At 42.0% G+C, this 16,045-nt stretch overlaps 1 protein-coding gene across 6 annotated transcripts in view; it reads left to right on the forward strand.

Moving 5' to 3' along the window:
- Positions 1 to 13,089, forward strand: part of LOC120807322 (plexin-A1-like) — a 181,364-nt gene extending 168,275 nt beyond the window's left edge. For 4 of the 6 annotated variants that reach the window (XM_040159122.1, XM_040159125.1, XM_040159124.1 and 1 more), the window contains exons 23-32: positions 1,954 to 2,020; positions 4,642 to 4,788; positions 5,241 to 5,400; positions 5,908 to 6,011; positions 6,226 to 6,334; positions 8,674 to 8,864; positions 11,070 to 11,239; positions 11,588 to 11,800; positions 11,893 to 12,043; positions 12,464 to 13,089. In XM_040159122.1, coding sequence (XP_040015056.1) covers positions 1,954 to 2,020; positions 4,642 to 4,788; positions 5,241 to 5,400; positions 5,908 to 6,011; positions 6,226 to 6,334; positions 8,674 to 8,864; positions 11,070 to 11,239; positions 11,588 to 11,800; positions 11,893 to 12,043; positions 12,464 to 12,559 — 1,408 coding nt within the window. In that variant the 3' untranslated portion in view covers positions 12,560 to 13,089. The remainder of the gene's footprint in view (positions 1 to 1,953; positions 2,021 to 4,641; positions 4,789 to 5,240; positions 5,401 to 5,907; positions 6,012 to 6,225; positions 6,335 to 8,673; positions 8,865 to 11,069; positions 11,240 to 11,587; positions 11,801 to 11,892; positions 12,044 to 12,463) is intronic. The other 2 variants (XM_040159126.1, XM_040159127.1) reach the window with 1 other exon arrangement.
- Positions 13,090 to 16,045: the final 2,956 nt, after the last annotated feature.

A 16,045-nucleotide genomic window follows, 5' to 3' on the forward strand; every position in this document is an offset into this window, starting at 1 on the left:
GGTCTGAGGGAAAGAGAGAGAAAGGATTGGTAAAGAGGAAAAGGTGCAGCAGTGGAGGGAATGAATTTGAGATGAAAAGGCAGCAAGAAATGTGGATGGAGCACAACGAGGGAGGGAAATGGTGACTGACAGAAAGAGAGGGCAAAATGTCTAGAGGGAGACTTAGGCTGGAGGCAAATTGATGGAGGGAGAAACATGGGGAGACGGATGAGAGGAATAAAGAAAAAGAGGACTTTAGGTAGGTAGAAAGGTGCAATATGGAGAGAGAGTAGATAGGCAGAGGGAGAAAAGAGAAGTTAAAATGAACTACTGCAGACAGCTGGGCAGGAAAAGATACATGTGTTTAAGAAAAGATACAATTAGAGAAATGGCCTGTCTCCAAATAAATTGGAATTAGACATTAAATGATAAAAAAAGTTATGTTATGTTTTTTTTTTCTTTCTTCCCTCTCCTCGGAGAGATATTTAATTAAAAATCTAATCAAATAAATGACTCTCAGCCAGTGTGCCTGTGTGAAGCCTTTTCCAATCCCCTCTTGGGGCATACGGTCACAACACGCCGTCCCTGTTAACTACACTAGCCTCGGGAGCTGGCATTAATAAGCTCGGCAATTATTACACATGGTTCACCCTGTTTTGGTCTTTATACTGCAAAAGATAGGCTTTAGAATTTTTTATTTTTAGACATATACACAGAAAAGAACAGGAGAAGGACTAAATAGTTGGCTCCCATGTGGATTTCCATCCCCTATGGTGAAATGATGCTCTTATATTGGGGTCATTTGGTTGGATTTGTACATCATAGGCTCTGAGTCGCTGTGAGTGGCCAGGAAAGCTGCATCAACCCCTCCTCCTGTAGCACGTTTAAAGACTTCAGAAAGATGGGTGCTGGGATTTATCCGCCCTGAATGAGATGATGTTACAAGTCACCCACTATCAAGTCCTGGCATGCCCAAAAGCGTGTTCTGTCCAGGTGTATTTGCCTACCTAGTCCTTCGTCCTCCAATCCTTCGTTCTACCTCATCTTTCATCCGGTATATTTTGCTGACAGCCATGAAAAAAAAACACATACATCAAACAACACTCAACAGTCAAACAGGGAGGGTTCAAGAACCGTAGGAGCTCACGTCCTGTTCATGCTGCAGGCCTTGACTGGATTCACTAGCACATTGGCTAAGTTTCCTGTGTTTTCCTTTATTCCTTTACAATTTGTCAATGAAAGTCTTTAAAAAAGGATAATATTTACAACAAATGTGGGAAGATGGCCCAGTTACACAACCCAGTGACCCAGCAGAGGATTTTAGAAAATTCCAGATAGTTCTTTAACATCCACCTTGTGCATTCATCTAACCGAAATGTTAAATCTCAATGTGAAAAGGAAGGATAATGAAAAGTGAGCAGGTAAATATGAGGATGATGATAAAGAAGAAAACATATTTTGTGTGTGTGTGGTGTTGGCCCTCCATACCCTTAGTGCCAGTCTCCCTTTAAGTTGTTTAAAAAATTAGACGCAATAAATCCGTTAATTACAATGCCTTTTAATTGCTCTGTTTTCATTTAGTTTGCTAGTTGTACACGTGTGTCTGCTTGATAGCGTGCACATGCAGAGGTTCCCTTCATTACACGGCAGGTTTGTGATTAACGAGAGAAGTTAGTGAATTATACTAATTGCTGTATTTTTAATAAAGACAAGTGGGTTTATTGGGGGGGGTGCTCATTGAAACAGGGAGGAGCAGTTTGAAAATTTCTCAGTGTCTTGTGCAGAGATTTATTATTTATTTATGTGCTGTTTAGTGAGGTGGTGGCAAAAAAAATCACATTTTTCTTTTTTTTCTCCTTCTTACTCTTCATTCCCATCCTTTTGCTGTCATCCTCTATTTTTCCTATTATTTCCCTCTCATCCTCATCCATTGCCTTCTCCTTTCTCTCTCCTCTCCTTTCATATCTCTCTCAGGACGGAGTCAGTTGCTGAGAAGATGCTCACCAACTGGTTCACCTTCTTGCTTTACAAGTTCCTCAAGGTAAAATTGTCTGTCACACACACACACACACACACATGCAGAGACACACAACTTTTGAAGCAATACTAATACAGCTGGTGTTTGAGGATAGAAAAATGCCTCACCAACACACATTTACAGCTGCAGCATTAGATAAGGCAAAGGCAGCAGGCTACCTGTCCCTTACCTCTACCTTTCATGTGGTAAATTCTCCTTTCTCTGAATTGAGGAATCTGCAGTCTGAAGCCCTGTTCAGACATAGCTGTTCATGTTGTTGTGATCGCTGTAGCCTGTTACACTAACCTTTGTGTCCCTGGCTGGATTCTTTTAGAGTCAAGAAAGAGTGTGTGTGTGTTTGTGTGTGTGTGTGTGGGGGGGGGTTGCCTGTATGCATACTTGTGTGTTTGTATCCCCCTTCAGAGCTTTGGGGCTTAGCAAAAGAGGAAGCCAGAGATCTTACAAAAATGCACTCTCTCATTTCGCTGTCTGTGTCTGTATGTTTTCTTTCTTATTTTGAATTCCTTTCACTCTGATATGGGATCAGAGGGAATTATTTAGGCTTAAACTGCGGTAAATTCCTTTTACCACACACACATTCTCCACATTGAAACATCGTTGCAGCTAATCAGTTAGCAGCGGGGCCTTAAACCCTCGCCAGGACAGGCATTCTGGTGGACAGTGAACCAGCCAAGCCCCTGGGGTTCCCAGTTAGCATCTGCGTGAGTTAGTGTATCAGTTTTTTGTGTGCATGTGTGTGCTTTGGCTCCTTTTGGAAGACTGGACAGCCAGAGTTGGGTTCAGAGGCAGGGGAGTGTGTTAACAGGGAAGCTGTTTGGGATCTTTTATAACAGCTGTGTTTATGAACTTTAGACCAGACAAAAACAACAGAGAAAAGGACAGGAAAAGGATAAGGAATGTAGAGAGAAAATGTTTAGAAAGAGGAAAAAAAAAAGTGGTAGAAGTGGATATAGAGAAATTAGAGAAAGGTTTTAAAATGGAACAAAGGGTGCAACAGAAAGGGGAAAATGAAAAGTGAGGTAAAGACTTGCTGTCGTTAGGAGCAAGGTTACCAGCCTAGCTTTAATCTAACCTCTGCAATTCAGTACCTCTCTTTCTACCAAGATTTTAGGGGTTGCATAAAAGAAAGGCCTGGAACAATTTCAAGGTTCAGCCGTGTGTGAATAGAAATTAGTAAAGGTCAAGTAGTTGTTCAAAAGGAGGAAAGAGATGGAGCTTTTACCTACCTACAAAAGGGAACAGGAGTTAGAAAAAAATCCTTTTATCCATTACCCTATTCTAAGGGTTGATTTGTTCTCCTTTGCACTGACTTGTTTGAGAGAGTGGGGAGTTACATGGTTACTCTATTTCTGCACCTGTTGCTTTGGGTAAATTTCAGATGATTTTTTTAGGATGTTGTATGAAAAATGTCATTATAGTAGTAGTAGTAGTAGTAGTCCTCAATTAAATGAACTAAAAAAAACAGAATGAAGGCAAGACACAGAAGTAAAGAGACACATCAGACATGACCCTTTCATAAACATGCAGCATCAGTATTGCTTCTCCACACTGGTGCCATCTGAAGGAGACAGAAGGGCTGAGATGCAGCACAGAGCTGGCTCGTATGCTGCTAGACAGAGAGGACGTCTGCCGGTGTGCTGTGTTTTCTCCATAGGAGGCAGGCAGTGCTAGATTATCCTACAGAGCTCATCTGACAGCTCACCAAGATGACTGACATGTGCTGATGCATGAACATGCCCAACTGAGGGGCGGAGGGCAGGACTTGCAGTACACTTCCTCTGCCTCAAACCACAAGAATGCATGTTAGAAAATGGGAATCATTTGTTAAACAGCGTTACTTTGAGTAACATTATGAGACCAAAAACATTTTCAGTCTACGAATATGAAAAATAAAGATTGTCTTTAAGGAATAGTTCCAGTTCCTGATATTTGTACAAGCAGGCAGTTCTTAGTTGGCAGGCCAGCAGAACAAGTGAAAAAGAGAAAGAGAGAGAATGAGGGAAAGAGAGACAGGGGGCCCAACATCCCAGTGCTCGTTGCCTGGTTGACGCGTCTCACACACTAAAGTGCTTCTCCAAGCGTTTTTCACCCCTCAGTCGTTAACCTTCTATTAACTCCTCCATCAATTGCCACTCACTCACACTCACACTCACACCTTCTCTGATTTCTCTCCTTCTTGCGCGCACACACACACACACACACACACACACACACAGATTTGTAAAGGGTGTTTTTCCCAAAGAAGAAACACAGGGGAGAGGCTAGAGTGTGTGTGAGAGAAAAAATAGTGTGTGTGTGTGTGCGTGCGTGCGCGTGTTCTCTGTCAATTTACAGCACGCTGTTAGCCAACACAGGCCGTGGCCTCGTCCTTTACTGCTCTGCCTGTAGTTGGCTTTAAGATTAGACATATAATTGGAGGGTTGCTGAGCAAAGCGATGCATTTTTTGCTGTTGTGTACGTTTTTTGTAGGTAAAGTTTTTGCACAGTTGCATTTGTAGTGTGCATTTTAACAATCTGTCTTTCTCTTCCTTTCCCTCTCTTTTCATCTATTCCATTCTCACCTTTCCCTTCTGTCTGTCTCCCTCCTCCTACTTCCTCCTACATCTCTGTTTCCCTGTTTCCAGGAGTGTGCCGGTGAGCCTCTCTTCATGCTGTACTGTGCTATGAAGCAGCAAATGGAAAAAGGACCAATAGACGCGATCACAGGAGAGGCCCGCTACTCCCTCAGCGAGGACAAACTCATCAGACAGCAGATTGACTACAAGACTTTGGTTAGTAGACACGCACATACTAGTGGACACCGAAAGTTGGGCCATATATTAGGTGCTGGAGGAGAGTGTAAAACAGATGCACACATACAGTTGATACTGTGCATTCATGTGGATTTATGTCCTGTATTCTAAATCAAAGACCATTTAGCAGTTGTTGGCAACACTGGCTATTTACAACTCCACAAAATATGCTCTGAGCTTTGTAACCTTAACATAATACAAGGGCAAAAGCAACAAGACCTCTGGTTCTGATTAAATGCCCCTATACTAATAATAAAAAGCTCAGTGTGCACCCTTCTGCAATTATATATTGATTCTTAACTGCTCTTTGAAGTCAAAAATCATCGCATGGTCATGCCTACCCAAGTCAATAGTGAACGCTCCCAGTCTGTGCTGACTTTCTGGTCTAAATGTGACCTGCGGCCTATTCCCTCTGACCTCCGCCTCTGTAGACGCTGCACTGTGTTAACCCAGAGAATGAAAATGCTCCGGAGGTGACAGTGAAGAGTCTGAACTGTGACACAGTGACGCAGGTGAAAGAGAAGCTGCTGGATGCTGTGTACAAGGGAACGCCATACTCCCAGAGACCAAAGGCCTCAGATATGGACCTGGGTAAGGAGAAGAAGAACTGCCAAACGCACCAATGCGCACGCACGCACACACACACACACACACGCACGCACGCACACACACACACACACACACACACAAACACCCCAAGTATAGACACAGAGCACAGGTGCACTACCGCAGGGGGTAAAACAGGGAATCGTTTCACGGGCTCTCTTAAACAGGAGGGGGTCCCTTCAGACAGGAGAGGTGATTCTGTACAAAATAAATTCAAGTGAGGAGCCAGAAATCACTTAAATTATGCATTATACCCATTCTAAATTTTATTAAGTCACTGAACATTGCTATCTGCATCCTTAGTAAGTTACAGCAGCTTGACTTTTTGTTCCAAGAAGGGAGGTTATGGTGTAAATTGATTGGCGTGCCTAAAAAATGTCCACTGAGTCTCTATGCAATCCATGTCCCGTTTCTGTTCTATTCAAACATATTTAACAAACGTGCACAATCTTACTTGTGTCTCCTCTCTCTGTGTGTTTTTGTGTGTGACAGAATGGCGACAGGGCAGGATGGCTCGCATCATCCTTCAGGACGAGGATGTCACCACTAAGATCGACAATGACTGGAAGAGACTCAACACACTGGCTCACTACCAGGTACCCCGCTACTCAAGCACAGCATAAATCCCATTATGCCTTGTTTCATGCTGGAACAATAACTCCTATTGATTTGGCTGAAAGTACCTAAGAAAAGTAGTAATTTGGAAAAAACAATTCCATTCGAGCACAGCGCTAATTTGTGTTGTTGAACTATAATCTTGCTGCTGGACGTTCTCTGCAATGCTAACTGATCTTGAAAATCCTGTTTCAGGTGACAGATGGCTCAGTGATTGCCCTGGTGCCTAAACAGAACTCAGCCTACAACATCTCCAACTCCTCCACGTTCACCAAGTCCCTCAGCAGATATGGTACGAGAGAAGGTGTGTGTGTGTGTTTTGTATGTGTGTTTGTCTGTGTGTACATGTGTATGTACGCGTGCACTCATTTCATAATATGCACAGATGCATTTCTAACAAGGTACCAGTGAAAGCAAAACAGCTAAATTGCATTCAGGTGGTGGTGTCACAAAATTAGAATCTGACTTGTGTATTTTAATTTTTTTTAAATATGATGCTGCTGCAATTCCACAGAAAATGGGAAGAACCATTAAACAATTTGTTACCATGACTTCAACAGCCTTGCAAAATGATTTGTTTACTCTGAATATGTCAGTTTGATGTTTTGTGTCTGTGTCATCTCTGTAAACTAACTAGTTCAATTTTTTTTTTGTGGCATCTCTTTCAACCAGTTTAGGTGAACTGTGATTCAGTTCAAGACCTGCTGGATTACTTGTTGCCCCCTTCTTTTAACAGTTTCAGTTTATATAGAGTGTAAACTGATACACTGTGGAATTATGTGCAGTGCACATTTATGGAAAGAAAGGAATATTTATAAACTTAATCACTGGTGTAGAACAGAAATTTTAGTTCAGCGCAATTTTTCAGCCATATTTCTCATTTTTGCAAAACACTCTTTCTTTTGGATGCTCACAAGGTCTTTATCACTGCTCACTTCTCACTCACATTCTGTCTGTCTGACCCCCCTTTATGCCTGGCATGCCTATTTATTGTGTAATGCAGACAGTGTAATGCAAAAACACATGAAAGCCAGACATCACACAAGCAGGTATTAAGTTCCTCAGAAAATGACTACACAGTATAGCGCAGTTTAGCTGCTCCTTGACCTGTTGTACCATACCTGTATCCCTATTTTGCAAATTGAAAGTGGGAGATTACCAAGACACCCCATGCTGTTTATGCCATGCTCGTGACCATGGCCATGCCACTATGGCTTCCAACCTTAGCCAAGGTGTACTTTTATGTCAAAGACAGCTGGTTGGTTCTCCCCCTGGGTATATGAACATGCAGCAGCCTGTTGCATTCTGGGTGATACCTTAACTTCAAACAAGTGATTGTAGCTGATCCAATGCCTCTCCTTTCTGAGGTCATGGTTTGTCACAGCACAGCATGGTATAGCTACAGTATAAGGTCTGATGGAGCTGTCACAAATGGATTAGCAAGCTATCAAGAAAAATCTGTTTCTTTTATGGTGTAAATCAAGGTGTTTGCAAGAAATAGACTGCACTTTGGCCACATTTTGGTCAGGGACCAACAATTTCGATTTCTGAAATGTGTAAACTAGAGATGATTTTTTTTTATGCCAAATAAATGTCATCCTGCTACATCAGATCCAGACACTGTCCAGATACCATCAGGTAATGCCAGGTGTGAAATGGACCTCTGTTCCTCATTATCACTTTTTTCTTCTCTCTTTCTCTCTCTTCCATTTTCAGAGTACCTCCCTCGTCTACAGTAACTGCTCCTGAGCCCTGCCATCATGGCATAAACATAAATACTCACTAGCATTCCCATCACACTTTCTCTGTACTTCCGTAGCCCACGTTCTGTCCTGACATTTTGAACCTCTCATTCCTTTCCTGCTTTGTCACACAAGTGACAAGCATTCAAACTGAAAGCATAATGCTCCGTGTCACAAAATAGGGGATCACTGTCCAACAAAGGGAGGGAAGGGGGGAGGAAGGGAGCAGGACAGAGAGTGACAGACAAATTTATTCTAGAAGGAAAAAGTGACATGCAGGTAGTAGAAGCTGTCACCTTTCAGAAATACTTTTAACTTCACACAGCGATTTCGCACTCTGTAGCTGCCTCAGATTTCTTATTCATGTGTTTTTCCCACCTGTGTAGCTTAAATTGGTTCCCCTTGAAATGGTGATTAAGTCAGAATGAATTACACTTTTGCAAACAACAGAGCAACACCAAGTTGTTCGCTGCACTGCATCTACCAGTACCCTTGCCTTCTCAACAAGGGAGCCCTGGCTCAAAGCCACAGCAAGCTTTGGCCCCGCTGAAGTGACCCAGTGCAAGACCCTGACTTCTAGTTTAACTGACATTAGATCAAATTCGTTTGCGCTTTTTTGTGAGATTTCTCTGCAATATGTTCATATACTCAAACCAAAAAAAGAAAACATGAAATTACAGAACAATATTACAGATGGAGCTCCAGAGCAGCGATCCTTCACATGACCTTGACATCTGAACTTCCTGAGGAGGAGGGCAAAGAAAAGTTGATCACAATCCTGAGTTTCTTTTACCCCATGTACCTTCTTACCCCTGATTGGTGCAGGGGTAAGAAGGTACTTTCTTACTATTATTTTTGGTCCTTTCCACTCACCTCTCCTCCATGTTTTATCCTCCTCCAGAGAGCATGCTGAGAACAGCCAGCAGTCCAGACAGCTTGCGCTCCCGAACTCCCATGATCACTCCCGACCTCGAGAGCGGCACCAAATTGTGGCACCTGGTCAAGAACCATGACCACTCGGATCAGAGGGAAGGGGACAGAGGGAGCAAGATGGTCTCTGAGATCTACCTGACCAGACTGCTGGCCACCAAGGTATAGAGAAGATGCATATTCACACACACACACACACACACACACACACACACACACACACACACACACACACACACACACACACACAGTCACCCAATGCCACCAGCAGCCCCTACTGACCTTTGTTTGGTGTTGGTCTCAGAGCTCATTAATATTTTCCATAACCTTTTGCACAAAGACAAACATATGCACAGGAATGAGTGTGTGTCTTAATTAGGAGGCTGACCTTTGACTATTGAGTTGTTTGGTTGGTGTTACTGGGTCCTGTTGGTGGCCTCAGGGCTTTTAGTCCCAGGCTTTTACCCTGAGATCATTATTCACCAAAATCCTCCATGTTGTCCAGACCACAGTGAGGAACCTGTGCTCTGGTTTATTTCAATGCAGCATGCATCTTCAGGTTATTTGGAGTCAGGCTCAGTGTTTGTGTTGATGTCTTGGAGAAACAATCTTCAGTCAGTGTGTGTTTGCCCAAGGAAGTTATCAAACTTAGATCAGGCAAAGTGTGTTTGTTAAAATGTTCCGTGAAACAGCAGTTACAATCCTGGAAATGTTTTATAGTCAAAGCTGGTACAATCTGGCATCTTTACTTGAGCAAATGAGGGAGGTTTGTGAATGTTTTTCAACTCCAGGGTTGGTTAAGTTATTCTTCTGTATGGTCTAATACACTCATGCAAAAGTTGCATCTCTGCATATCTCAAATTTGCCAGTATTAATATTTTAATTAAATGAATAACAGTAAGATTAAAATACTATGAAAAATCATATTAGGATTAATAGGCCCACACACTTTTTTGTTGTTTTGTTATTGCCTCAATTCCCACAAACTGCAATTTAGAACACAAAACAATAATTAGAAAAAAAATTTTTAAAGATACTCATTTGTTTTCATATTTCCTCAAAAACAAGACTGAATCTCTCCTCTGAGCAGTGCAATCATTCATTAACATGATAATATAAAAATGTTGTCATTAGCACCACTTACTTTGAGTCTGTTTAACTGTCTGCATTTGTCTCTACAGGTTGGGGACACCACAAGAGTGCAGACTCTTTTGTTAGCCTCAAGAAAAGAGAAATTAGCAGATTTAGGGTCCAGAAATAATAAATGTCCAACATAAACTTATGAAAAAGTGAGAAATAGAAGAAGGTGCTTGAGTGTGTCACTCCACTGAGAGTTGGCAACTCTTCCTTTACAGCACATCATTCTGCCACATCTTATACACAGAATACACACGGACACCAGCTGTTTCGTCCCGAATCCATTTGCACACTCATCACTAGGAACACACATGCACACATTCATCCACATTAACTATGAACACAAACACAGAAACTGCCTATGCAGCCTAATAACACTGTCAAGCTTTTGCTCTCATTCGCAAATACTAACGCTTCTTGTGATTCAGCTCACCCTGGTATTTCCTTTCCCCCGATGTTTCACTCATTAGCTCTAAATTTCCATTGTTTGAGATCCAGGTAGAAAAGTAAGAGGTTAGAGGCATCAATGCTGCTTCGATTGGGAAATGATTAACATGCAAGCCAGAGGAAGATAATGGGGGGGGGCTTGGAGCGCTGACAGTGTGTTCTTATTTATTACAGCTCCCGCAGCTTTGTGTGTTTAGGAAGCTGATTTGTGGCTGTGTGAACGTATACAAAAGTGCAGATTCAAGTTCCGGCTGGTTTAAATAACATTTTGAAAAGGGTGTCCTTAATGCTTGAAGATGGAGAAGAAGGCGCTCAATGCTTGTGGGAGATATCAAATCATTTCAACTACACAGGAGTTTGTGAGGGTTCAGTATCTCCAGAGTTGTACGATGTGGTAAAAACACTGTAGACCTGCCTTAGGCTGAACTCTCATTGGGTTCCATCTTCAGTACTGTAAAGAACACTGAGCACTCAGCCTCATCCCAAACTCTCAGAAAGTTTGAGTACTAAAAGCAAAGCCCTGTCATTCTCAAACACCTGCTACTGACAGCCATCGCCCACAGCCAGACCATTACCACCAAGGAGGAATGTGCACTAAAGGAATTGGTTTATTGATGCTGTAACTTAACTGCTCAATCTTTGATCAAGTGTAACTAAGAGGGATACCTACACTTGAATTACATAGTTATGTAAAGTTGCTAAAGGTCTAATTCGTTAATTCATAATGCATCCTCAAAAGGTTTTTTGCAAACTAGCTAATCCGGTGCTGTTTCTCTTGCTCAGGGTACGCTCCAGAAGTTTGTGGATGACCTGTTTGAGACCATCTTCAGCACAGCACACAGAGGCAGTGCCCTGCCTCTCGCCATCAAATACATGTTTGACTTCTTGGATGAGCAGGCAGACAAGCACTCCATATCAGACTCTGATGTACGGCACACTTGGAAGAGCAACTGGTGAGTTTCTGTGTGCAAACCTGTGAAACGGCATCACTGGGAGTATTCTGTAGCTAGTTTTTGTCTCATTAGTGTTGTGAAAAAGTTGCTGTAGTATGAAAAAAATTTAGACTGTAAGTTAGCGAATATGCAGCGCTTTTACACGTTGCGGTGCAGCAGAATGTACAGGGTTCTTATTTTCCCTGCCTCGGGTATCTTACACTCTCCCTTTGTTCAGACAGAGTGTGTATGCAGCTTCATTCATTGCAGTGCTCTCTGAACCTTAATAGCTTGTCAAGTCCTTCTAACTCTGCAACTCTTCCTCTCCCTCCCTCCTCCTTTTTCCCTGTATTCCCTCAATCATTCTAGTCTTCCATTGCGGTTCTGGGTGAATGTGATCAAGAACCCGCAGTTTGTCTTTGACATCCACAAGAACAGCATTACAGATGCCTGCTTGTCTGTGGTGGCTCAGACCTTCATGGACTCGTGTTCAACATCTGAGCATAAACTTGGGAAGGACTCGCCTTCGAACAAGCTGCTCTACGCTAAAGACATCCCCAACTATAAGAACTGGGTAGAAAGGTACATGAACAAATGTCAGACTTGTTTTTTCATTTAGTTAGTGTACATAAAATTTGCAAGATTTCAGCTTTTATTGGAACGTGTTTCTCCAGGTACTATTCTGACATCTCGAGGATGCCAGCCATCAGCGACCAGGACATGAGTGCCTACCTGGCGGAGCAGTCACGCCTGCACGCCAACCAGTTCAACAGCATGTCGGCCCTACATGAGATCTACTCCTACATCGTCAAGTACAAGGATGAGGTGAGATATCAGCAATTATTGCTTACCTACGTACCTTGAACAGGTGTTATTTTTGTCACATGAAGATGTACATAGTGCGTTGAAGTTACTCCAGAAAACAGGCTAAGAAAAGTCAGCTGATTTCAATGAACCTAAACAGTTTAAGTGTAAACATGATCAGGCCAACTGAATCATCCCCCATCACTTTTTTTTTTTTTTTAACCTGACCTGTGGTAGCGACCACCCATTATTTTATCGCTCGGCTGTTATTTCAGTATCACCTTTTACACTAGAATGTACGGTATATATCAAGATCGAACAGGGCCGGTGGGATATCGGAGTCATCTGACAGCCTCGTTTGTGACGAACGCCTCCATGTTTCGGAAGCAAAAGCTTGCACATTTATTAGGTTTGCTGACCTCCTCCCCTTTCTATTCTCAGATCTTGTCGGCTTTGGAGCGGGATGAGCAAGCGAGGAGACAGAGACTGAGGAGCAAGCTGGAGCAGGTCATCGACACAATGGCCCTGAACAGCTGAGGCCCATCCAGCGCCTCCGTCTACTCCTTCTCTTCACTCCTTGTCTCCGTCTGTCTCTCTCCCTCGCTCCTCTCACCCAGAAAACAAACAAAACTCCAACCCCCAACAGTACAACAGACGAACTGCAAAAGGACTGAAGCAGTATACTGCAAACGGAGGGGGTTCGGCAGAGATGGGCGGGCCTGTGTACGCTTACATGTGTATGTGTGTGTTTGTCTGCAGCCCCATACAGTGTGTGGGCACATGTCTGTGTGAGAGACTGGGACACCGGACATTTTCACACATGCATACGTGGAGAAACATGTCAACTGACAGCATTTGATTATTGTGGATGTTGGTGTTTGTGGTTTGCTTGATTTTGATTTCAGGAGTTTTCTCGTGATGAAGCAATGGTCAGGAAAGAAACAGTGGAAGCCTGAAAAGGAACTCCATATATGGCATCATCTTTAGCAGGATGGACCAATTTGTGATGAGCCAATGGAGAAAGGCTCTCTAGGTCATGTGACTCCAATGGGTGTCACAGTTTTAAAGGCTGTTAGATAATTTTTTTTTTTTTTTTTTTTTTTGTATAATTGTAATCAACTGCCCACTCTCTGATCTCTCGCCACTTGTATTACTGCTGAATTTGCACAATTTACAGAAACATTACAAAGGAAGACTATATAGATATTATATATAAATACAGCTACGTTTTTAAAGAAAGATTAGGGAGAAAACATTTTTGTTGTTTTCCTTTTCATTTTAAACCAACAAACACAATAAAAATACAACAACAAAACATTATTTGGTATTTCAAGTACAAAAGGAAAAAACAACGTAGACAAAAAAAATGAAAAAGAAACAAAAAAGTCGTACTGTGCCATGTTTTCTTTGAATGTTGTTTAGTGCAAAGACATTTTGTTAGATGGAATGTGCTACCGTATGATTTTAAATATGAACATGCCTAGTGACTGAAACTAATTTTTTGAGTAATGACCCCATCCTACGATCCTTGTTGAAAATAGGGGGAAGAGAGACGACGCACATAGTTGTGGGTCTTCTCGAGTTCAGACAGTTCATGGTGTCATGGTGATAACATGAAGTTGCTGTTGTTCCTAATTCAATCAGTGCAATCTTTTGGTTTCAGGAAACCAAATATATACTCACAGGATTGTTGCTTTATCATGACCACGTTAGTGTCCGGCTCCACAGCTGGTTCTTTTCTTCAAGGCTCAAGAAGTGACAGTTCAGTGGATCATGGTATAGTGACTGAACAATGAAGTAGCTACATTGCACTACCGGAAATATTCCCATTTGCCCCGTTTACCATGTAGCCACCATATCTAACCTTTAGGATTCCACGGGTCCTGAGTTTGTGTTATCCATCTCTTGAAGGGTCGTTAATTTTACAACATAACCCTGTAAGAGCAAAGCCAAAGTCTTGGTGCTCTCAGACTCTGTTTACGTCTTTACAGGAGCCGCATTGAGGTCGGGTGGAGCTTAGTGGAGCCCCTCAGTGATGAAACAAAGTGGGAAAAGCTGTTTCCACACTAAAGCCACCTCTTTTTTTTTTTTTTTTTTTCATTTTTTCGATGTTAATACCCAAATAAAGGGGCATGGAAAAGATATTCTGAGTGTTTCTCTCCACCTCTAACCTACCTATTTGAGACAGGGATTTTAGCTCTTTATCCATAAGGGGAGGGGTATAGAAGATACAGAGGTGAGACACCTCTGTTCATTAGCTGAGTAATCCTCCCCTTAGCCTGCAGCTCTTGTTTCAAAACTAGCCTATTGCCATGTGTGGCTTAAGCTTTTTTTATTACTGCTCTCCTAAGAGGATTTCTTTGTTTCTCCTTTTTTGAAGTCTTGAAGTCATGGTTTTTAACTTTGTGGTGAGAAATAATGTTTTCCAAGTTTTTTTTTTTTTCTGCTTGCCGAAAAACCAAACTGTGGTCTGTATAATGTTTTTGTTGATGTTTTCATTTGTAAATTGTATACATTTTTATGATGAACAAAAGCTGTTTGCCATTTTTTTCGTAATCAGGTTGTTTTTCTCATTTTTTGTCTTTTTATTTTCCACCTGTAAATTGTACATTTCACGGTACACAGAAGACAAAATTCTCTTCAGTTTGCCTGAAGTTGAAGTACTTGACCGAACGTAAGGTTTATTTTCTTGATCTCAAGGATCAAAATGAAATAGTTGCATCAGATGAGCATCTGTGTCTTTTGTGATGGAAATGTGACTTGCTGCTTTAACTCTTGTACCTTGTTTTTCTATCAAACATTAGGGCTGTCATTTTGTGCTGATCATGAATGCTGTCGCTGTCCATCTTTATGCCAGGTTCCTTAAAAAACAAAAAACAATCTTCTGTCACATCCAAGCACACCTCCCAAATTAATGTCAAACCCACCATTTTGTTTACAAGTCTGAGATGTGACATTGTTTTCTACAGCTGCATACATTTGAGCCTACGTCAACTGGATACCTGTTGGGATTTGATAGTTCATTCTGTACCTGCCAAAACAGTCTTGAGGGACCACTCTGCCAATGTTACAATCAGCTGACCGTGTTGGCTCCACACATGAAATAATTTCTGTCCATATTAAAGAGAGTACTGCAAAATCTCCACCAAAATATGCTTAGTCCACTATACAGATATTTTAAACATGTTTTTTTTTTCCCCCCTCAATTTACAGCTGACCTTTTGCTGCATTCATACATTTTGGTGCTCTAACTGTAGATCAAGTGTTCCAGAGCTCAGCAGTGCTGTTAACAGCAGTCCTTTCAATGATCTGAATGAGTACAATGTACAGAAGGGACAAATGCACTCGCGCCCTGCAGAAGCACACAGACAGAAGCCAACTGAGGCTGCAGTGTCCAGCTGGTGATCTGTCAGGCTTTCACTGACACTCAAACCTTCTCATTTCATTCTCAGGTTCATGCTCCTTTGTGTCGTATTCTGGTTGTAATTTGGTTGATTAAATAACTGCTGAGGGAGTTGGGTTGTTTATCGTTTGCGTAGCGACTTACCTTTTAGATTGACCTGCTTTGCAAGTCTGGATGCATCTTTAGAGGAACTTCCCAGCTATCCTTCTCTGCCCCTTCATTTTGCATTGTTTAGTGTAGTAATTGACTTGTATTTATTGTTATTGCGGAGGTTTAAAGCATGTCCGTTGTCTGAGAGTGTTTGGAGTCGTGGAGGAGGCAGCATCAGCTGCTGACTAAGAACTTGTCACAAGAACAACATGTCTGTTGTAGTCTGACAGAGAGTTGCAGGGTTTTAAGCTGTTTTTCTGTCAAATCAGAACAAACTAACAAGTGAAATTAACTGCACTGCTTTCAGTGTGAGCACATTCAGCACATAGTCATGTATCTCATGTTTAATTCTCAGCTCTTTAGACACGGTTAGTCACACTTTTGCCTTTCCAAACCATGGTTGAATCAAATCCAAGTCCTGGCATCATTCTCTTTTCAGTTTTTTCCTGCTTTCCTCCATCTCTGGAAAC

The sequence above is a fragment of the Xiphias gladius genome, chromosome 21 (assembly GCF_016859285.1).
Source record: "Xiphias gladius isolate SHS-SW01 ecotype Sanya breed wild chromosome 21, ASM1685928v1, whole genome shotgun sequence".
In the NCBI taxonomy this organism is placed as follows: Eukaryota; Metazoa; Chordata; class Actinopteri; order Istiophoriformes; family Xiphiidae; genus Xiphias; species Xiphias gladius.